Raw genomic sequence first — 24,544 nt, forward strand, 5'->3', positions numbered from 1 at the left:
AGCTGAAGCCTAAGCCATCTACCTCAGTGACCTATGCCTCTGTCAAACATTTCTCAAAAAAACAAAAAAAAAATATTCTCCCCAGTACTCATAAAAGGCTGACAGGAGCAACATCCAGACCACAAATTCCAGCCCTCCTGGCCAAATCGCTGAATCTGTCAGATTATGTATCTTGGCACTTGTTCTGACCCTACACTACTGTCACACCAAAAGTGTCTGTACATTTCAAATATTTAAAAAATATTACATTATATTCAACACTAGTTGACTACAAATGTCAAAAAGCTCTTAACATAATGTACTCTATGATGTTAATCTACTCTTGAGTGATAATTACAAACGACATTAAAAATACTCAAACTACATATTTGCTTAAATAGAACCCATTGTTACATGTGCAGTTCACTCAGAAATAAACACCAATGCATGACACTCTTAATAGCTAACATACTTCCAAAACACTCACTAGCCTTCTCAATACTACCCAGTCTGTTTTATAAACAAATAACCTTAATAAATGTTCATACCTAGTAGAAACTCTGATTCACCTTTGAGGAACAAGTTATTAAATCAGCAATGAAGGCAAGAATTAAGATAGGGTGCTTACATGGTTTACTTGTAATAAAACTGTGTCTATTGTGATGCCACATTATACTTCACTAATTAAATGAACATCTGAATATAGTACTAGAGGAGTAGCTTATGCCTGGGGGGGGGGGTGTGATTTTCTGAATAGCTTCTGTGTAGTTTCTGAATGCTGATAGTGCAGTTCTGGTCAGGTCTAACGATCTTCGGTGCTCCCTATGTGATACAGCAGAGCACCGGTACTCTATTACCGAATGCCAATAATGCATTTGCACTCAGGACTGAAGTTCTTAGTGTTCAGTGTGTGGTATTTATCTGTAGCAAGCTGGCTGTTATATTTGCAGCGAGTGGTTTGTTACTGTTTAAAAATGAAAAAAACCTTTTCTGTTGTTCTCAACTTGGAGGACTATTTTTTTTATTGTAAATTTAGCATTTAGGGTAAACTACACAGAGTGCTGCTTAAGGATGTTTTTACAAGTCCCATGTTGCTAACCCTCATGAAGCAGTTGTGTAGTTTATAAAGTTATTTTTTATGGCCTGTTAGTTCCTTCCTGGTAGAAAAAACATTTGCAGTACAGTGAAGATTCTACATTAAGATGAAATATGTGTTTTTCTTGTTAATTTACTGCATTGTATGACAAACTGATAGCATTCAATAATCTATGAAATACAGTAATCACAAGTACTTTATTAAATGGAAAACACAGACCCCTTGTGGATTTTAGTAGATATAGTTAATTTATCATACACTAAATATAACATACAAAATAAATTACCTCTTCTGCACCAGAGTGAATTCTAACATTAGGTTATATTACTACAATCAGTGATATTGGAAGATATTTTACATTTTAATTGTTTAGACTTAAACCAGTAACTTTCATTTAACAAATTATTTTTTTTCACCAAGCCTGTACTTGTTATGTTCTTATATTGAATTATTTTAGATGTAAGGCGATCCTATCTCGCCTACATTCTAAACTGATGGGGGCTTGGAGCCGAGAATCGTCTCCGACTCGGCCGGTACACTAGCACAAAGTCTCTGATTGGCTGGGCCAACCCCTATATCCCAGGATGCACTACACCCAAGCCCCCAGATCTCGTTTGCCGCTCCTAGTGCTAAGACATGGTTTTGAGTTGGCTGTGGCTAAGTACCCTATTTTTTTAGTCAAATTTGTTTTTTTTTTGTGAGCTTTTTCTTAACATTTAACCAAAAAAGTTATTTTAATAGCTATCTTGTTGTCTGAGTGTGTGTTGGTTGTTTTAGCTTAAAGTTAAAATTTCTGTGGTAAATTCCTGGTGTTTGGTGGGCCTTAGCCCTACCTTTAGAGCGTTTAAGTTAGAGCTCTATTCCCTTCCTTTCCTTCCTTCAGTGTGTGTTTTTTGGTCAGAATGTCTGGAAAAGAGCATAGGCCTTCTGGTTTTAAAAAATGTACCAAGTGTGGGTACAAGATGTCTATCACAGATGGCCATGACATCTGTGTTTACTGTTTAGGGGCCAAGCACTTGCAAGAGTCTTGCAGTGTTTGCCATGCCTTTGCCTCCAGGGTCCTCCAAGAGAGAAAAAATAAACTGATTTTAAAAGGCTTAATCAGGCCTTCTTTTGAAGAGGCTCTTCAGTCTTCAGAGCCTCGTGGTAAGAAGAAAAGGTCGTCGGTTCCAACCAGTCCGTTGGATCTGCCGGCTAAAAGAGGAAAATCTATGTCTTCATCTTCGGCTCCATTGCCCTCGGAGCCGAGAGATGAGAGACCAAGTTCTGCTTCCCCTTCCTTGGTTCCACTGACTTCGGAGCCGATGGAAAGGGGTTCGAAATTGGGATCTTCTCCCTCGGCTCCTAGGGCTTCGGAGCCGAGAGAGAGAGGGTCAGCTCCAGGATCGGTTTCGTCGGCTCCTACTTCATCGGCTCCGAGGGAGGCTTTGGTGTTCCTTGAGTCTGCCTCGGCTCCAATATTGTTGGAGCTGATTCGGAGCCGAACTCCTACGGTGATATTGGAGCCAATAGAGACAGTTTGTCGAGCCCCTTCTATTTCCTCCAAGTTCTCCAGGCTCTCTGATTCGGACCTGGACAGGGTTGTCCAGAGGCACCTACAGTCACCGGTCTTTTCCAAATTGCTGTCGGCCCCAGCCCAGTCGGCTCCAGAGCCAGCCTTGCCTGTACCATCTCTTCCTCCTTCGGCAACCTTAGGGTCGTCGGAGCCAGGGTTTACAGAATCTGGGGAAGTTGTTGGGTCAGTTCTGAGATCCGCTGCTAGTCTGTCGGCACCTACCTCTGCTCCAACCTTCTCGATACTTTCGACAGGTCCTGGTACTCGTGGCTCTTCGGTCGGGCCTGAGGGGGAGTCACTGGGGTTTCTGACCACGGCTCCTAGTCTCCCTCTTGGTGCTTCAGCGAGGGGGGGCCCAACTCTGGTCAGGGCCTTGGAGGGGGGTCTTTCTACAGACTCTGGTGGACCCACCTTTGAGCCTATGAGGAGTGCGCTGGCTAAGTCCCTAGTCACTTCTCCGGAATCTGTAGCTCCTTCCCTGGGCACAGTGACTGGAGCCTCTGGTGCACCCCTGTCCTCGGACAGCGGGGCTCCCAGGCCCAAGGATACCTCCTTGTGTGGTCCTTTAGTTTCAGATGGGCCTTCAGAGTCCTTGCCTGATGAGATCCCCAGGAAAAAGATGTGCAAGAGGAAGCACGTGGACTCCCCAGACGAGTCCGTCACCTCAGACACCGATCTGGATGATGCGGAAGGGTCCCCTAAGTCGTCCTCTGACGATGTCTCGTTCTCTGACATACTAGAGATCTTGAGACAGAGAGGCAACCGGCCTTTCAAAGCCCCTTCCGCGGAAGAGTCGGTGTTCCTTAAGGCCTTCGGAGCCCAGCCCTCCACCTCCTGGGTATCTCCACCCTTCGATGAGTTACTGGACATTATTTGTCGAAGGGTGTGGGAGCACCCTGACTCTGTGGAGCCTATTCCCACTCGTCCCAATAAATTCTTATCTGCACCCCCCGATAAGCAGTTTCTCACTAAGGGAGTTCCGGTAGATGCTATGGTGGTGGCGTCTGCCACTCAACAGGACGTGGCAGAGGCTTCGATGTCTATCCATCCACCTAACAAGGAATCTAGGAGCATGGATAGGTACTGGAAGCGTACCCTATCTTCAGCGACCTTTACCTTGCGGTCACTGAATTATTTCACAAGACTACAAAGGGATCTTGTGAAGGAGTTGGGAGATACCCTTTCGGGTAATGTGCCTGAAGCATTGGCTCAGTCTGTCAACACCCAGCTATCTACCCTGTCGTCCATCATTAACTCGTCCATGAGGCTCATTTCATATGCGGCCGAAGGGGCAGGTAGAGGAGCGAGTTCGGGTGTAGCCCTGAGGAGGCAGGCTTGGATGCGCTTGTGTCACTTTGCGGTGGCGTTTAAGTCTTCATTCACATACGCTTCCTTTGATGGGTCCTCACTCTTTGGACCCAAGGTGAAGGACACCCTCACTAGATGTGAGCAGGAGGGCAAGACCTTATCTGCCGTCGGGGCCCATTTTTTGCTTCCCACGAGACCTTATCCCAAGGCTCAGAGGGGAGGGAAGATGTGGTTCAAGAAATCACAAAGGTCTTTCCCTGCTCATCAATGTGAACCCCCCTCCAGAGGCAGAGGAGGTGGGAATTACTCTGGAAGGTGTCGCCCTAGAGGCGGCGGAGGCCCCCGCAACACAGGAGACCGCGAATCCTTTCGCGGTTCATCCTTCCAACGTCCCTGAGGGACGGCCCAACTGTGCATCTCCGGAGCCAGTTGGGGGTCGTTTTTCAGGGCACCTGAAAGCCTGGGAGTCCATCACTCAGGATCAGTGGGTGCTCCGGATCATCGCCGGAGGTTACACCATACCCTTTATTCATCCCTCTTCCCCTCCAAGGAAAATCCCGGACGTGCCACCCAATCAGAGGGGTCAAGCAGCTACAGAAGTGTTAAAGCTGCTAGAAAAAGGAGTCATCCAACCAGTCCCTGAAGGCCAGACCGGGTTAGGAACTTACTCAAGATTATTTTTGGTGCCAAAAAGAACAGGGGACTTGAGACCTATTCTGGATCTCAGCCGTCTCAACCGCTTCGTGAAGAAGTCCAAGTTCTGGATGGTCACGCTACAATCCATTTTCCCATTGCTGGAAAAAGGAGTTTGGATGTGCTCCATCGATCTCAAGGACGCCTATTATCACATCAAGATAGACAAAGCATCCAGGACTCACTTACGCTTCCACCTGGGATCCAGTCATTACCAGTTTCGAGCACTGCCCTTTGGTCTCACCACAGCCCCCAGGGTGTTTACCAAGTGCCTGGCAGTGGTAACGGCTCAGCTGAGGCGTCTTGGATTCCAGGTGTTTCCGTATCTAGACGACTGGCTCCTCACCGCCCCCACCAAGTATCTGCTCACTCAAGCTGTGACTACCACCATCGAATTAGGTCAATTGCTAGGCATAACATTGAACTGGGAAAAGTCTGTATTGCTGCCATCACAGCGTGTTGCCTTTATAGGCGCAGAGCTAGACTCCATAGAAATGCGAGCCTACCTCCCAACAGAAAGGATAAGGATCTTACAGAACCAGGTCACGGACCTATTGCCCCATCGGAAGGCTCCAGCCAGGTTAGTCCTTTAACTCTTAGGATCTATGGCGGCCACTATTTTGTTAGTTCCGATGGCAAGGCTGCACATGCGAATTCTACAGTGGCTACTTTCGAGCCAATGGTCCTTTCAGGAACTCCCGTTGTCCCACCCGATTCTAATCACAGACACTTGTCAGTGGGATCTCCACTGGTGGCTTCTCTCCTCCAACCTGAACCTAGGCAGACCTTTTCACCCCCCTTACCCCGTTGCCACTGTCACCACGGATGCTTGGGCGGGGGGGGGGCATTTTCTGGGCAGGATTGTCCAAGGCACTTGGCAAGACCACGAGACTCGCTTACATATCAATGTCCTGGAAATGAGAGCGGTGCTTATAGCGTTGCAGGCACTTCACAGCTCTCTCCCACTGGGGACAATCGCGATCCTTTCAGACAATATGTCGGTGATTTGGTACTTCAACAAACAGGGAGGAACCAGGTCTTTTCCCCTTTGTAGAGAAGCCATGAGAGTGTGGGAATGGGCGATTGCTTCCCAGAGGTTCCTAGTGGCAATGCACATTCCTGGGAAATCCAATGTTATAGCAGACAGGCTGAGCAGGGACATTCTGATGCCTCACGAATGGTCCCTGAACAACCAAGTGGTGGATAGGATCTTCGCCCGGTGGGGGTTGCCTTGCTGCGATCTATTCGCCAGTCCACTGAATGCAAAGTGCGACAACTACTTCTCCCTGATTCCTGCCCAAGGGGAAGAATCCAGGGATGCACTAGTTTACAAGTGGCCCTCCGGTCTACTCTATGCCTTCCCTCCACTTCCTCTACTGCCCAGACTGATTCAGAAGGCTATCCGTCTGGGAAGCTTCATGATCTTGATAGTCCCATTCTGGTCCCGTCAAGTATGGTTTCCATTCCTGAGGAAGTATGCGGTGGACGGTCCCTGGATCCTAGACCCGGTTCCGGACCTCCTGACTCACCAGTCGGGGCAGGCCCATCCATCTCTACGGACTCTCAAGCTAGCGGTCTGGTTGCTCCACTTCCAACCTTAGTCAGGCAGCATGTGTTTTCGCCTGAGGTGGTTCAGATACTGTCCTCTTCACATAAGCCCTCTACCAAGAGTATTTATTTTAGCAAATGGAAAAGATTTGCCTTCTGGGCTCAGCGGCATAACCTTGATCCCCTGACAGCCCCTGTTTCAGCAGTATTGGACTTAGACAAGGCTCTGCGGTTTCTACGCTGAAAGTGCAGTTAGCAGCGATTTCCAATTACCATGTTGCCTTTGACCCTTCTCTCATGAGTCACAAATTGTGTAAGGCCTTTCTTAAAGGGGCTTGGTTGCTTCGTCCCCTATATCACAGCCAGTTTTACCATGGGATTTGAATGTGGTCCTTGCTGCTTTGACATCCCTTCCATTCGAACCAGCAACAACTTGTGAGAAAAAATTTTTGTCATGGAAAACTGCATTTTTGGTAGCTATTACTTCGGCCAGAAGGGTTTCAGAACTTCAAGCCCTTTCTGCCAAGCCTCCTTACCTCATTTTCCATAAGGACAGAGTATCCCTGAGATTAAACCCATCCTTTCTCCCTAAGGTTTCTTCTGCTCTTTCTCTTCAGCAATCAATTGAGCTTCCAGTCTTCTTTCCTGACTATTCCACCGATGCAGAATACAGATGTCACCAGTTGGATGTGCATAGACAACTACGTCTTTATCTGGATAGAGCGCAGCAGGACAGGAAATCAGATCAGTTATTTGTTGCCTTTGCAGATAATAAAATTGGCAAACCAGTCACTAAGGCCACTATTGCCAGGTGGATCAGGGATTGAGTATCCTTTATTTATTCATCGACAGGAAGGTCCCTTCCATTTCCAGTTAAAGCACATTCTACTAGAGCTATGGCAACTTCAACAGCTTTCCACTCCAGACTGTCTGTAGATGAAATTTGTGCTGCTGCCACTTGGTCTTCTCCACACACTTTTATTGCTCATTACAAATTAGACTTGGAGTCCAGGAGTCGGGCGTTATTTGGCTCCACAGTGCTCGGGAGTGTTTTCCAATGAGCCTCCCAGGATCTAGGTGCTAGGGACGCGGTCCCATCAGTTTAGAATGTAGGCAAGATAGGATTGCCTTACATCTTTTAGTTATGTACTTACCATAACGATAGATGTATGCGATCCATCACGCCTACATTCGTATATACCCACCCTCCGGCCCCCTACCTGCAGGATTTGGAGGAAACGCTTTGTGGTGTTTCCACTGAAGGTCTTATTCTCTTCTCTGGATCACGTATCTCTGTGAGTTGGGTGCATGTGAAGGGGACTTTGTGTGGGCAAACAAGATCTGGGGGTTTGGGTGTAGTGCATCCTGGGATATAGGGGTTGGCCCAGCCAATCAGAGACTTTGTGCTAGTGTACCGGCCGAGTCGGAGCCGATTCTCGGCTCCGAGCCCCCATCAGTTTAGAATGTAGGTGAGATGGATCGCATACATCTATCGTTATGGTAAGTACATAACTAAAAGTTTCTTTTTATGGTTCCAGTTACAGTAACTTTCAAAATTCCATTGTCTCCTCAATTAACCCCATCCTGAACCTTCACAACCTCACCTCTGCTGACACTTTCTTTTGTTAGGTCCACTCCCTCAGGCTTAAAATCTTGTTCTGTTGCTGTCAAATACAAGCTCATTTTTTATGGTTACTAATCTTTGCGTTACATGATCATAGACTGGTTGGGAACTTGTTCTTGAACTATACACATGCATAGACCCTACCCTTTACAGAGGGGATGGAATAGGAAGTGAGACATCATTAGGGAACTGGATTTTCATATCCCTTATCTGGTCCTATGTAAAGGCACAATCTTGACTGAACCTGTATACCTGGTCAGCCCAGACCTGACAATTTATCTTTCATATGCAATAACTTGTACTCACTCAACTTAGGTAAAAGACATTTTATTAGCCAACATGTTTCATACTCATTTAGGACCTTATGTAAACAGCATGGGGCTGACACATTTAAACAAATACAATATTTATTTTGACTGACAATGTGCTTAGGGTGTTCTGTGACATTTATTGGCTGTTATCAGACAAGCACAATTTCTATGATATGATAGCTACTTTTGCAGATGTGAACAAATCCTTTTTTTTTATTTCTTACAGGACACAATTGTCAAATGTATTTCTTCAGCGTTTCAATGCCAGTGTGGAATACTATGTAAAGGTAGTCCAAAGCAAAAGAATGACTGAGTCACACAAAAGATATATGTTGTTTACAAAATAAAATGCCTGATTTCCACTTACCTGTGAGTCATTCAAAAGATACAGTCTATCTGTTACAGAAATGTCTTAGAAATACTGATTTGTCTCCACTTACCCGAAGGAAAAATGGGAATTTCTTGCCATAAAAGCCAACTCTGAAGAATTCAGGTTCAAGGCGCTGTTGTTCCATTATGTGATCATAAAATGCAGCTTCCATTTTCTATTGCAGGAAAAAGATGGATGCAAAGATGACAAATGGAGGATTAAAAAAGGAAAAAAAAAACTTGTCTACTACTTTTATCTACATGTGGTAACTTTTATGTATTTTGGAACACTTCCTGAAAACAAGCAGCAGCACATTTTTGTGGTCCTTCTATACTTTTATTAAACAATTACTTAAATTAAACCAGTCAAATTAGGCTTTATAATTAAAAGTCAGAGAACTGTTGGTTTACTCACTGGTAGACAAATAAATACAATGCAAAATAAATTAAAGAAATAACTAATTTTATTTGTAAAGAAACAGGGAAGATGAAAATGTAGAATTATCCCCATAAGGTCCAGATGGTGGGCCTCATCCATAAGTTAAGTAAAAGCAGTGATACTCATAATATGACCTGAACACAAAATCTTCTTAATTCATAAAACATTTCATCATATCTATTAATAGACACCAACTCCCACACGACTGCCTTAGAACTCTTCAGGAAGTAGCATATAATAAACCCGGAAGTAAAGTATAAATTTCTGAAGGCATAAGGTAGTTTTACTTGCATTACATTAGAAAATAGCTGTTGCGGTACATTAAGTCATATGACTACATAACTTTTCCAAATTTGAACAATCATTTCTAAAATATGCAGTGACTGGGATTACAAAGAATTCAATGTTTTATTTAAAGGGTTAAAAACAACTTGCTTAGTCTATTTGCAACTGTACATGTGATAATACCTGTATACCTAATAGTAATCACGGACAGATTCTAGGACAACTACTTTTATTAAGGAGATAAGAAAAGTGTAGCAGGTCAAGAAACGTGTAGCAGGTCCTGCTTTTTACTTAGAGAAAACTAAAGCCACCGCAATGGATTACAGCAGAATGGTGAGAACAAAAAAATAATTATTACCCTGTGAGCAACTGTATAAGAGTGGAAAAGGTAAACCAGACAACACAGAGCTATTACATGGATCAAATACCCCACTGGTACACCTCACACAAGTACAGTCCTGTTTCCTTTTTTCCATTATTTTCCTCTAACCCTAAAGCTCCAACACTTAGCCTTTCTGCTTTAACTACCTGTTTTTCACTAAATTGCCCTTGTGTCTCATATTTGAGCAGTGGCATTCCTACTGCTGTGTGTGATATTGTAAACTATGAAGGACTGTATTTCAGCTTTCAGTAAGTACCTAAAGCTACTTCTAAAAACACTAAAACAGCTTTTATACCTATTTATGGGATTATATTTTATTTGATTCCAAAAACTGGTAGTTTTTGTTAAGCATATTTTGTTATTGTTAGAGCAGATTTTGATTATTTTGTTTTGCTAAACTATTGTTTTGTTAACTTGTACATTGTTTCATAATAGTGTCAATTACTTTCTGAGATCTTAGTTTTGAACTCAGTAACATCTCTAATTTCTACTGAATACAGGTGGTTAGCTGCAAGCATATTAAGTAATTATCAGGGCATACAATGAGAATTTTTATTTTATTAGGTGGCTCTTTTGCTAAAGCAATCTTTTTTATTAATTTTACATATGGTTTTATATCACTGTGAGAACACTTTACTTTTAGAGCTTAATTTAGAACACATTTACAGAGTATGTAAACTTTCTGAATGATATATTTTTACTATAAAGAGACTATGCTTGTCTATGGTATCACTATTATATTATTGCTAACTATAGATGATTTCCCAGTCATTAGCTTTTTACTTATGGAGTATGCACTACATATATATAAGCTATACACATCAGATATGAGGTTTAGCATCAATATACACTAGGATTTCTGTTTTCTTAAAGAGTAAGAGTTGTAATTAAATCTTTTAGCACTTTGAATTATAGTTGGAAAGTGGAATCCTATTGTATCAGATCTCGATAATGCTTATGCGCACTGATAAGAATTTATCTTAATTAACACTGCCGTGGTGGTGCTGCGGTAGCGTTGTCACCTCACAGTAAGACGTTGTCCTGTTTGATTCTCAGCTAAAGCGTCTTCTGTGTGGAGACATGCATGAATGGGCATACCTTCATTGAAGGGTGTGCGTCAGAGCTGGAACTCGGCACGTAAAAATCTACTGCCAATCATTAGCGGACCTGAGTTCCGCTGTGGCGACCCCTAATCGGGAAAAGCCGAAAGACACAACAACAACAACAACACAATGGTCAATCAGAAAGCATATTCTACTTTAAATAGTTTTAATAGTTGTTTCCGTTTTATTTAACAAATGTAAATTTTATATTAACACTAAGTCCAATCAAAAAGCGCATTCTATTTTAAGTAGTATTAATGTTTGTTTCTCTTGTATTTAACAAATGTGAATTTTATTTTAACACCTATTTTTGATGACACTTTATAAATAAATATATAAAACAAAATATTTTACTGAATGTTATAAAATCTTAAACTTTTTCAATCACAGTTGTTTATTTGGAAATGGTACAATTAATATAATTTCTTACCACTACTGGGTTTACTTCTATGGATTCCTTTAATATATATATATATATATATATATATATATATATATATATATATATATATATACTTGATTATATGTTAAAAATAATTATCTTGTAGAGTGTAATAATTGTGGAGTTTTTATTAAGAATACAGAAATTGTATCCACCATGTTTACACTAATTGTAATGAAAAAAAAACTACAAGAATTTCCCTTTATTTAAGAAAGAAAAATATCAACACTGAATAACTGCTCCTATAGTAATGTTAGAACTATTGTAGCATTTGTAACAACTTGGCAGGAAGACATGAAACACGGAGAGGCATTTCAAAGTCCGGTAAATAGATTTGTTTGGTGGATTAAGTAAACTCATAAAAAAAATAAAAATTAAAAATAGAACGGTCCCCAAAGTGTCAGGTTCAAAGGAAGGAAAAAAGAAAGGATATGGTTTGAAAATGAAAAATAAATAAATCTAAACTACATGAAAAAGGGATGGTGTTCAAGTTGGCAAATGTTGCTGTAAGTCTACAGACTATTGGCAGTAGCACCAAATGAAGTAAAATCCATCAGAGTGGCAGAGTAATTAATGATATCATATTATCTTTAGAGACTGGACTGATCAGTTAGGAATGGTGATACTGCAAATAGCCTCACCAATCAGTGTGAATGTTACTTGCCTAATAATGAAGTTGATAGAAATGGTTTTAAAAATACAAATACAGAAAAATCTAAAAGCTCAGACTCAAATAATGATCCTCGGGATCAAAACATAAATAATCCAAACAATACTACAGATAGTGTAGAAAAAGTTCAACGTAGTGTGCTTTACCCTGAGGTCATAATTCTGCAAGCTACCAACAAGCTATCAAGAAATAACAGTAATGAGGATGTTAGTGACTTGCAAAGCATGTCAACAAATAAGAAGTTGAAGAGGCAAGCAGTGGGGGCCAAAGTAACCGTGAATTGATTGACCATCTTCTAAAGTATGGAGTGACTGATACTAACACCAATCGTGTGTTAAGGGATGAGTTAAAACAAAAAAGGTATGTAATGAAAATTAAGTATTATTCTTTACTGAGATGATGCTTAAACTGCAGGAAATTAAATAACACTGACAAGAGCAAACTTACTGTTTTAACATTGTCAGACCTAAAACTAACAGACATTACTACCCTAATCAGTAGGCTCCTCCAGGTCAGACCCAAATATAAACAAGTTAGAATACATGGTGGAACAAACAACTTCCATGTTACCCCTTTAAATCATAGGAAAAATGCAATATTGTAAATTATATAATCCCTGTAAAAGCATCAAGAGATATTATCTTCAGTGAAATCCTTCTTTGCCTCATTGGAATGCTAACTTATATATAACTTGTATACTAGGGCTTATAATTGTTAACACCTGGCTGGGGCATCTTACTGCACTATATAATATAACATTAAACTTCTCACATTCTGAGTAGTGCATTTTGGATAACTGCATGTTTTCCTACCACAAATTGCATCCAAGTCATTAAGTGGCTGCCTTTATATCTGGAAAAATATCTGAACATTTAGCATCTTTTTAGGACTACAAAATCTGCTTATTAGATAGGCACCTAGCTTACTTGCTTTACCAGCCTAGTCTGCATGGGAACACAGTTTCTCCCAAAAACAAAAGAAAAACAAAAAAACAAACTAAGGAAACAATGTGTGTCTCCTTGGAAGTCCTTATTTTTTTTTCTGCCCAAATAGTTGATCACTCACCATAGACTCATCAGCCCTGTGCTGTTACTGATTGTTTTTTCTGTAAGACATCTTGCCTCTGTTACAGCTGGGCTAAACGTGATACTATGGGCAGCAATCACCTCCCCCTGCACACATGCTACTCCCTCCCCCCCTCTTTACCCTACCAGACTTTATAATTAGGTGCCCATAAAAACGGCACCATTTTTAAAATCCCATTCCTGTAGACCAAACATATCTCTGGTCTCCCGCGTCATGTTTGTGCCAGTAATTGAATTTTGCTTATGCTGTTGTGTAGTTTCATGTATCTGACTGAATATGTTAAGGTTGAATAGTTTTTTGCTGTAGTGATATCCCACTGCTATGTATTTTAATTCTACACTAACTGCAACTGCATAGCCGTGATGCTCGTATATACACTGTGTACAAATGTTTAATTAGGAGTCTCTGCTTTCCCTTGCTAATCTGTATAATTGCAACTGCTGGTAGAGTATATGCTTATAACTGTGATTTCTAACTGCATATTTGATCAAGTGCACAGCACTGCCTGCTTTGTGACTATTTTTGTTATGTTTTCCCTGCCATGGAGCTTTGCAATCAGTTATAATGAGCATGTGATGGTACATACGAATCTCTGGCATGTTGTAAAACTGCTCTCTTTGGCTACCCCCTTCCTGTCTATAGAGAACTGTTTTTGCTAGCCCCCTTCCTACGTGCAATGCTATATCTAGTGTACTCAACCTTGCCTCCTCAGCCACTTACACTCACTCTACCCTGTCCTCTCTCAGCACCTTACTCTAGACCCTGCATTCTATACTACCTCTGACCAGCTGTTTTTACCATTCCCTACTTTCTGTAAAAACTAAATGAAAACTCCAGCCAAGCTAGAACTTCCAATGAGTGACCTCTCAAACCTCCTGTGACAGAGACAAAGGGATACATGCAAATGACCCTTATGAACATCAGGTGTTTCAGCTACATGGCGATTCTGATTGCCCATGACTTTTACGTTTGAAGTCATTTTAATGGACAATGTCAGGCCAATAAAAACAAATCCCAATAGCTATGGATATGCATATTTTGGCCTTGATATGACCTCATCAGGATAGCACAAGCAGAGTGTTTGACTAAGCATAAGAAACACAGGGTTGTTATACCCAGCTGATGTCCATTATGATTAGGGTGACTGCAAAATATCCCAGCTAACAAATTAAAACAAAGAGTGAGACGGTCACACTGAAAAAACAATCAGTAAAAACTAAATGAAAACTCCAGCCAAGCTAGAACTTCCAATGAGTGACCTCCCAAACCTCCTGTGACAGAGGCACATGGGATATATGCAAATGACCCTTATGAACATCAGGTGTTTCAGCTATATGGCGATTCTGATTGCCCATGACTTTTACGTTTGAAGTCGTTTTAATGGACAATTTCAGGCCAATAAAGCCAAACCCCACTAGTTATGGAAATGCATATTTCGGCCTTGTTATGACCTCATCAGCATAGCACAAGCAGAGTATCTTGCATATATCCCATGTGCCTCTGTCACAGGAGGTTTGGGAGGTCACTCATTGGAAGTTCTAGCTTGGCTGGAGTTTTCATTTCATTCCCTACTTTCTGTTCTTATACCATCTTTTGCCAGTTGTTGGCACATTTTTATCTCTTTCAGCTTCAACAGTCCTCCGTTTAAGAGAGCTACCCCTCCTTACTCACTGCTGCATCCTAATATTATTGGAACTCACCCCTTTGGAGTTCCACAAATTCCTCCTTCCAACCAATGAGGATGGGCTTTTAAAGCTCAACTAAGTGTAGGTTGTACCCTACTATTTATTTATCTCCTGTAATGTATTTTCAGTAATTATTTACTGGCTCGCAGGCTCGCACGGACCTTGGCATTAAATTCTGGGTATTTTTAAACTAACACTTGTAACTACCTCATTTCGCCACAAGATGACAGTGCAATACAAGCAAACCAACCCCTATTTTACTTGCACGAGAGAATAAATATACAGTATACATATTAGCAAACCAACCTCTATTTTGCCTGAACAACAGAATAATATTAAAGGATAAATATTACATTTTACCAAGTGCTTAGGTTACTCTATTTTGCTTCTCACCCCAGATAGGCACCTAGCTTACTTGCTTTACCAGCCTAGTCTGCACGGTAACACAGTTTCTCCCCAAAACAAAAGAAAAACAAAAAACAAACTAAGGAAACACTGTGTGTCTCCTTGGAACTCTTTATTTTTTTTCTGCCCAAATAGTTGATCACTCACCATAGACTTGTCAGCCCTGTGCTGTTACAGATTGTTTTTTCTGCAAGACATCTTGCCTCTGTTAAAGCCAGGCGCACTCCACTCCCCTACCCTACCCCCATTTCCACCCACCCCCACATCAATTACATTTATTCTCACCCTAGACACACCTCCTCACCCATCCACCAATCCAGACCCTCCCCATCAAACCCCACCCATTCCCACACTCAAATCCCCAACTTACTCCACCTTCCCTACTGTCCCTACCTCCATATCTCTGTCCCCATCTCCACTCCTATTACTTACATCTACCCTCATCCTTCACACCTACACCACACTACACTCCACCACTACTCCAATTGCACTACTCAAACCTCCCACACACACTCTAAATCCCTAAAACTCACCACCATCAACATACAAAGCATAAAAAATAAAATCCCCCTTCTACAAGCCTGGTTAGCACAACATAAACCTGACTTTACAGCCATAACCGAAACCTGGCTAAAACCATATATAAAGGACTCAGAATGTCTACCCCCTAACTATTAATGCCTTAGAACAGATGGACTCCACAAAAGAAATGGGGGCATTGCCTTACTTTATCCTAGTGTCTTCACAGTAATCCTATACCCAAAGCCCATCCCCCTTTTTTCTACTGCACAGTTACATATTACCTTCCTAAAGCTAAATGACAATAAAATTATCTGCATCATAGTCATATATATTCCCCCAGGCAATAATGTTCCAATTCTTGAAGATATTCTTGCATGGACTACCGACAACATAAAAAATGAAACAATCATCCTAGGCAATGTTAATATTAATGGGTTAGACTTCTCCACAAGCAACTCTTCCTCTAATATTAACCTTCATACTTGCACTCAACTAATTTCAGACATTACTAGACCTGATAAACAGAACATCAAAGGTTCTATCCTGGACTGGGTCATGGTTTCTGACCATAGCAAAGTTGCTACCTCTGGTATACTCCCAGATAGTATCAGTGACCACTCTCCAGCATACATAATATGCAAACCCTCCTCTTTACCAAATACCCACCAATATAGACATAGCCTAGATTTATCCCATTTCTGTCCAAATACATTTCATGACATCTTACATAATGCTAACTGGAACCCGTTAAAAGTCCTCCCACTCAACAAAAATGTGGATTTCTTCAACTCCACATTTCTCAGTGTCCTAAATAGGCTTGCTCCTCTCCGACTAAAAAGAGTCAAGGCTAAACATGCTAAATGGCTTACCAAGTCCACAAAACAAATCATGTCTTCCAGGGATAAAGCTTGGAACAAAACCCCTTCCAGTCTCCAGAAATATAAACTTCTCAACCAAGCCAAATGATCAGTACTTAAGAACAAAAAAGAATACTTCCATACCCTTCAAAACCAACACATACATAACCCCAATAAATTCTGGGAAGCAATCAACTACCTACTACATCCAAGAACTAACCATAATCCTTGCCCAAACCCTGAAAATACTCCCACTGAATTAACCTCACTCTTCAACTCTTATTTCATAGACAGCATTGCTAACCTTAATTCCAGTTTCTCACCCACCACAGATCCAATCAACCTTACACTCACACAAACTCCACCTAACACAATAGCCTCTTTCACACTCTCTCCCATACCAACCTCTACTATTCTAAAGCTTCTTTAGAAACTTAAACCATGCACCAATGCACCAGATAACCTACCCGCAGAATACTTACAACAATCAGCCTCCTCCATAGCATACCCCATCAGTATTCTTATCAATAGGTCCATTCACGAATCTCTCATTCCAGACATCTGGAAAAAGGCTTATGTCCTCCCACTACATAAAGGGGGACACAACTCTGACATTTCCAACTTCTGACCTATCGCCATTCTTTCCCTCATATCTAAAATACTTGAAAAGTGCATCCACATTCAGCTCCTCAACCATCAAACTAAACATCATCTCCTTTCCTCCATTCAACATGGCTTTAGGCCAGTACACAGCACTTACACAGCCCTCATTTCTTTCCTAGACACAATAAACAGAGCCCAGGATGAAGGGTCTATCGTCTCTGCACTGTTTCTTGATCTGTCAAAAAGCATTTGATACAATCTCCCATACCCACCTACTGACTAAACTCTCCAACCTTGGCATCTCTCAACCCACCCTTCAGTGGTTCCAAAACTATGTCAGTAATAGGCAACAATCATGTATCTGGCAGCACTCCTCCTCCTCCTTTATCGATACCAGTACTGGAGTACCCCAAGGTTCAATACTGGGTCCCCTTCTTTTCAGTATATTTATTAATGACTTCCACAAGTCTCTCTCCCACAGTACCATCATCCAATAAGCAGATGACTCAACAATAATTTACTCCTCTAAATCTGCCTCTGTACTACAACTTAACCAAAAGACATTCACCATAACTGAATCCTGGATGTCACAAAATCATCTCGCACTTAATCTCAATAAAACTAAACTCCTAATATTTGCCCCCCAAAAATCCAGTCAAATTGACAAATCTAAACTCTTTAAAAAAAACGCAAAATATAAACTAATCAGTAAAAGATTGCACACATAGAGCTGGAGAACAGCTGATGCAAATAAAAAAGTTAAATAATATCACCAAGTAGATTTCAAGCACAAAGATTTATTCCACACAAACATCCAGGTTATATGCACAAGCTTTCATCCCTGCTCAGTCAGGAACTTCTTCAAAGTGATTTAGTTTGTCAGATACACTTCATTTAAATACTTGAATGGCGTATAATCAATCCTAAAAACACACACCCTTATTTACATAAATAATGAGATATAGCTTAATAAATGAATAAATACATGAATAAATATACTCTAGCTCATACATAAATACAATACAATGACTAAAAACACACTATTTAATGTTAATATAAAACATAAAACATATAACACCACTTCTATGTAAAATTCATCTTTCCAGAGCTTTTAATTTTAAAAAACATGCAAGTGAAAAACTGTAATTCAGTCCTAGACATTGTAGGGAGTTCATCCTTAGTTGCCATTGGGCTTCTTGTTTTTCTAGTATTAATCCCCATGGTCCACCCCTTATATCTGGTGTGATTACCTCCAATATTCCAAATTTAAAACAATGGTCAGTATAACCAATATTATGCCTAGCTAAACACTGGCTGAGCTGAATAGCTCACTTGGCAATCTGACACAATGTTTGGATATTCTTGAAAGAAGGCACTTAGAACTGAACAGTCAATCTACTTAATTAGTGGAACAGTAAGCACACACCCCCTGAGCTCAAACAAGCAGCAGGACACAACGGCTCATTTCTGGGCATCAAAATGGATTTAATTCTGATGGTTTATGGCCATCAACATCAGAAGAACAAAGGGAACTAAATCAGAATGTTGGTGACGGGAATTTAAGCAGAATAAATGGCTCTGTAAGCAGACGAGAAGCCGTGAATATAACTGAATGGCTGCATGTGGATCCAAGTTTTTTACCTGGAAATGAAACTACCCCTGTAAGTGACAACTATTTTAATAGTTTACAAAAGTTAGATAGTCTGCTCTTGAAAGTCAAAAAACTACAGATGGACAATATGTATTTTAAAGAATGCTTACGCTTAAGAATTGTGCCCAAAGGGCTTAGAATATGGCATTTTCCAACAGGCTTGATTTGTAATTCTCCCTTTCACAAAGAATTGCTTAACATGTTTGGCCATCATGGGTTTGAATATTTAGAGCTGGTTATTAAACTTAACCAAGCTGACATTACAACTATCAGTAAAAAGCTGAGGACCTGGATAAAGTCATTGTCAGTAATTCATCACATATGAACAATTTATATGAATATAACCATACTTTCAAAAGTATTGAAAGTCAACTGGAAGGTATAAAAATCGTAAAATAAAAAAGATTGAAAGGGATATAGTGGACTGTGCCAATAATTCTGCCTACCCAGAACCTCCACATTCACAAATGTGGGGTAGTAGGCACAGGAATAATTTGACAAATAATGAGAGTGATGGTGACAATGATTTTTTAGATCAACAGGAAGAGTCCCCACCACTGATGCGTTCAGAACGCCTGAGAGCCAGGAACAATCAGAATGCATTTCAGCAAGAAGTCCCTCAAATGAACTTGGGGGGAGAAGCAATTACAACAATCATCATCAGAGAGGGACTATGAGGGGGAACTACAGAGGGAGGAACTGTACTTGGAACTAAATTCTAGGTCATATCCTAGAATTATTGAAAACTTTACTAAGGACTTTAAAGTATTCAACTATTCTGATGTACCTATTTGTGAGGAATTATGTGACATTTTTTCTAAGGGTCTATCGTTTGTACCTGAGCAGAAGCTGAATATAAGTCAGACATTAGTAGACCTAAATTTATATGTTAGAAAATTGAATTTAAATATGTTGTTACATAATGTAAGTTACACGAGGAACCCCTTATATGTATCTAGTACCTACAACCCCCCCATACACCCCTCCCTACAGTTATTTGAACATTTCTGTGAAATTGATCTTTGTAGTTTAGGAACCCTGAATCCTATGAATGTACCTCAGAATTTGTCTAGTGATGAGAATGAGTTATTAAGGTCCATTCAATGTAATAGGGTGATCAGGGTCATGAAACAAGACAAGGGGGGTGGGATTGCTATTATGAGCATAGAACTTTATAAGATGAAAATGAAAAACATACTTGAAGGCTGTTTCTATAAAAGGGTATCACTTAATGAATTTAATGGGGCATTAAGGAAAATAAAGAATGAAATTAACGACCTTTTTATAGAGGGGAGCATTTCTATAGAAGAATTGAATTACATGCTAATACGCCACCCAAAGGTTTCTTGTATGTTTGGTTTGCCTAAACTACATAAAGACTTACATGACCCCCTCCATGAGACCCATTGTAGACGCCCGTGGTTCAGTCATACAACCCATAGCAAAGTGCTTGGATTTCAAATTAAAGAATTTTGTATCCAAAGAGAAGAGTGTATGCAAAGATTTGTGGGACTTTCTACAGAGAATAAATCTATTAGAATATACTATGTAGGTGGCGATTTCATTACTATAGACATAAAAGACCTCTATACCATTATAGCGCATAAGACAGAGGTAGAATGGTTTTGTGAATATCTCTTGGAAAAGAATATACCACAGGTAAAAATTAATATTTTGAACACATATTAAGTATTGTCTTGTATAACAATTTTATTTTATTTGATAGGGAGTACTATTTGCAAACAGAGGGCATCTCAATGGGTTTAGCTTGTGGGAGGACATATGCTAACATCGTAATGTTGCAGTGGGAGAAAAAATACTTATTTAATTCAAACTATTTCTCCCACTGCACATGTTATATGAGATTTTTGGATGACATTTTTATGTATTGGGAGGGGCCAGGAGAGATTATACCTGAGTTCCTAGGATATCTAAATGGGTGTACCCCTTTTCTAAAATTCACACATATGGTTGGAGTTGATAACATACCATACCTAGATGTGAGGTTAATAAAAGACAGAGCATTTAAGGTGTTTAAATCTGAAATTTAACGAAAACCAACATATTCAAACAGCTTTTTACATTTCAGTAGCTCACATCCGTTTAAACAAAAGGAAGCCATAAGTAAAAGGTTACTCAACTGAGTGCAGTAAGATCATATTTTGATTTCAGGCACTCCTACTGTGCACAAAGAGAGCATTTGGGAAGGACAAACCCTGTAGCCTCTTAATCCTGCTCTGTTCCCTCCCTAAAAAAAAAAAAATATATATATATATATATATATATATATATATATATATATATATATATATATATATATATATATTATTCAGCTACTCTTACTGTAGCTGTCTTAGTTGCTCTTCTGCATGCTGTTATATGTTCAGTCGCTCTTACTCTGCACTTATTACTGCTTGTTAGTAGCCTTCTAATTTACTGCCTTCTGCACTTGTTTTTTAGTCATTTGTTAATTTAATTGCATTTATTTGAACTGTATTTGCTGTAGTATTGCTACACACTCGGGTGTACTGACCTGCACTACAATTCGAATTGTATTTACTGATGTTTTAGCTGCTTTTCTGTAACAAAAAAAAATCTAAGCTTGTTTCCTGCCTTTCCTGTAACTAGTCAAGTCCAGATACAGACTTGCTGTATCCAGGACGGTTGGTAAGTTTCTGAGCCCTCCAAGCCTTTCTGTGTTGGAGGGAAGCCTTCTAGCTTATCAGTGGGAGTGGTAAGCACTAGGTAGCCTATCTACCACAGAAAGAGTGGGTTTTGGCCCTGAAATTGTAGTTCATTGGACATTTGGGCACTTTTTCCATCTCTTTCTACTTTCTGGTTAAAAGCCTGTTTTGCGTTTGGTCCCTGCCTTTCCTATAACTAGTTTAGTCCAGGTACAGATTTGCTGTATCCAGGACTGTTGGTAAGCTTCTGAGCCCCCCCCAAGCTCTTCTGTGTTGGAGAGACGCCTTCTAGCTTATCAGTGGGAGTGGTAAGCACTAGGTAACCTATCTACCACAGGAGGAGTTGTTTCTGGCCCAGAAATTATAGTTTATTGGCTGTTTGGGAAACTTTTCCATCTCTTTCAACCTTCTGATTTAAAAGTTTGTGTTTGCACTTGTTTCCTGCCTTTCCTGTTACTAGTCTAGTCCAGGTACAGATTTTCTATATCCAGGACTCTTTGTAAGCTTCTGAGTCCCCCAAGCCTTTCCGTGTTGGAGGGAAGCCTTCTAGCTTATCAGTGGGAGTGGTAAGCATCAGGTAGCCTATCTACCACAAGAGGAGTGAGCCCTGGCCCAGAAATTGTAGCTGTTTTTTCCCATCTCTTTCAACTTTCTGGACTGAAAGCTGCACTTGTGCCTGTTTCCTGTCTTTCCTGTAACTAGCCTAGTCCAGTTACAGAGTTGCTGTATTCAGGATTGTTAGTAAGCTTCCGAGCCCCCCAAGCCTTTCTGTGTTGTAGGGAAGCCTTCTAGCTTATCAGTGGGAGTGGTAAGCACTAGGTAGCCTATACTCCACGGGAAGAGTGAGTTTTGGCCCAGAAATTGTAGTTTATGTGGCCGTTTGGGCAGTTTTCCATCTCTTTCAACTTGCTGGCTTAAAAGCCTACATTTGTACTTGTTCCACACCTTTCCTGTAACTAGCCTAGTCCAGATACAGAGTTGCTGTATCCAGGACTGTTGGCAAGCTTCTGAGCCCCGCAAGCCTTTCTGTGTTGGAAGAAAGCCTTCTAGCTTATCAGTGGGAGTGGTAAGCACTTGGTAGCCTGTCTACCATGAGAGGAGAGGATCTTGGCCCAGAAATTGTAGTTCATTGACCATTTGGACAGTTTGTCCATCTCTTTCAACTTTCTGGTTTAAAATACCACATCTGTGCTTGTTTCCCATCTTTCCTCTAACTAACCTACTGGGTAGCACTAGAAAGCCTTAAACTGATACAGGCCTTCGATCTAATAGTTGGGAGGATGGCCTAATGGTTAAGGTGTTTGCCTTACACACACAAAGTGCAGGATTTGAGTCTCACAAGGGATAATTGGCTAGGTTAAAATGGCTTACAAGGGCAGTTAGCTTAGTACTAACCTATGAACCTAAGCTTAGAAGATAGACTTTGGAGTGATTAAGTATCAGTTTTCTGTACTTAACTGTTTTCCGCCTAAACGCAGATTTTCCAGCATTTATTGTGATTTAAAAGCTTGTTTTTTTCACATATTGTAATTATTTGACTGCCTGCACTTTTAAAAAAGTTGTTTTTGTTTAAATAATTTGTTTAACTGTTGTAGGCTACACACTAAAGTGTGATAGCCTTTTCTGATAGTTTGTAGTCGTTTAAAGCTGTTTTAAATGTATTTTTTACTGTTTCTGCCTTATCTTTTCAAAAAAAAAAAAAAAAAAAAAAAAAAAAAATATTCCTTGTTTCCCACCTTTCTAAGCTAGTATAGTCCAGTTTTCAGGCTAGTGTTGAATTCAGGGCTGTGATACTAGTTTCTGAGTTGCCCATACCTTACTTGGATAGAAGGAAGTTTCTCTGTTCACCTGTGAGAGAGGGGAGCTTTGAGCAACCTATCTGTCCCTGGAGGAGTGGTTCCAGCCCAGACGTTAATAGTTTATTGGCCATTTTGGGCTAATTTCTATCTCTTTCATTTCCCTACTATAAAAACCGTGTTTGCATGGTTTTGCGCACCTGGCAGTGCCGGTTAGCTACTGTTAAATTATTCCTGGCTCCACTAAGTCTCCTCTTCAGTTTTTCCCTTGAAACTAGTCTAACTCTCAATCTAAGCACTCAGAAAGGATCTTATAGCCCAGCACTTGCTCAGACCTAATAGCAAGCACTAATATACCCTGACATTGATTGCCCAGCAGGGCAAGGCTCTTTATTCACCCCTCACCAACCAAGAGACTAAACAGCTCACCCTACTATTCAGGCATGACCAAAGGGCAACTTCAGGTGCACTCTCCAGTCCAGCTGGTGAATCTGGGTATCCTGAGGCAATGTTACAACTGCCTCATGTACACAGACAACCCTCTACTCCTACCACAAAACACTAACATATGCGAGAGATGCAATTATACAGCCAAAATGGAAGCTAAGCTGTCTCCACCCAAGACTGGAACAGACAGTCAAGAGGAGAAGGTTAGCACTTGCACCACACCTCCAGCTGCACACAGACCTACTAAAACAGCACTGGCAAAAAATACACATAAATACACAAAATCATACTTGGAGGCTCTAAATAAAAACCTGCAAAACCATCAGAGACCTCCAAAGCAGACACCCAAACAACCTGCACTTCCCGTCACAAACCAGATAACACATAAAACACAAAATCAGTGTGCCACACAATCACAGCCCTTAAGGCAAAATAACATACCTAATAGGTGAACTGTAGCAAAATGAAGACCAGCTGAGGTTGCAGGCTGTCTCAATGTGTATAAGGAAACAAATCCAATCCACAGAACACTTTTTATTAGCAGAAAAATCAAAAGCTGGTAAGCGCTTTCATTCCAAAAATACAGAACTTCATCAGATAAATCACACTTCAAACCACCCATATTTAAACTAAATTAAGATAATCACATGAGTAAAAACACATTACATAGCCAGACCTCCTTAAAGTTATAGTAAAATATATACTAAAAATATATTTATACATAAATATTAGTAGTTTAAAAGATATAGTATAAAAATGGTACAAGATTGTAACCAGCATATAATGACAATAAGAAAAATATTTAATATTTAAAAACATTGTTTTAATAATAATGTATACCCCTGAAATGAATAATGGTTTGTAGCGATAGGTCTGCACTTATTTATATTTATATTCATACCTATATTTATATTAATACATATACGTATATGTTTCATATGGAGGAGTATTGTTCCAAATCCGTAATGAAAAAACATTTTTCATTTTTCTTATTGTCATTATAT

The 24,544-nt window shown here is 40.3% G+C and overlaps 1 protein-coding gene across 1 annotated transcript in view; it reads right to left on the reverse strand.

The window, feature by feature from the left end:
• DOCK3 (dedicator of cytokinesis 3) overlaps window positions 1–24,544 on the reverse strand; it is a 4,843,230-nt gene that overhangs the window by 292,553 nt on the left and 4,526,133 nt on the right. The window contains exon 40 of the mRNA XM_044077993.1: window positions 8,555–8,659. Within this exon, the coding sequence (XP_043933928.1) occupies window positions 8,555–8,659 (105 nt within the window). The remainder of the gene's footprint in view (window positions 1–8,554; window positions 8,660–24,544) is intronic.

The sequence above is a fragment of the Protopterus annectens genome, chromosome 7.part0, assembly GCF_019279795.1.
Source record: "Protopterus annectens isolate FY-2018-M chromosome 7.part0, PAN1.0, whole genome shotgun sequence".
Classification (NCBI taxonomy): Eukaryota; Metazoa; Chordata; order Ceratodontiformes; family Protopteridae; genus Protopterus; species Protopterus annectens.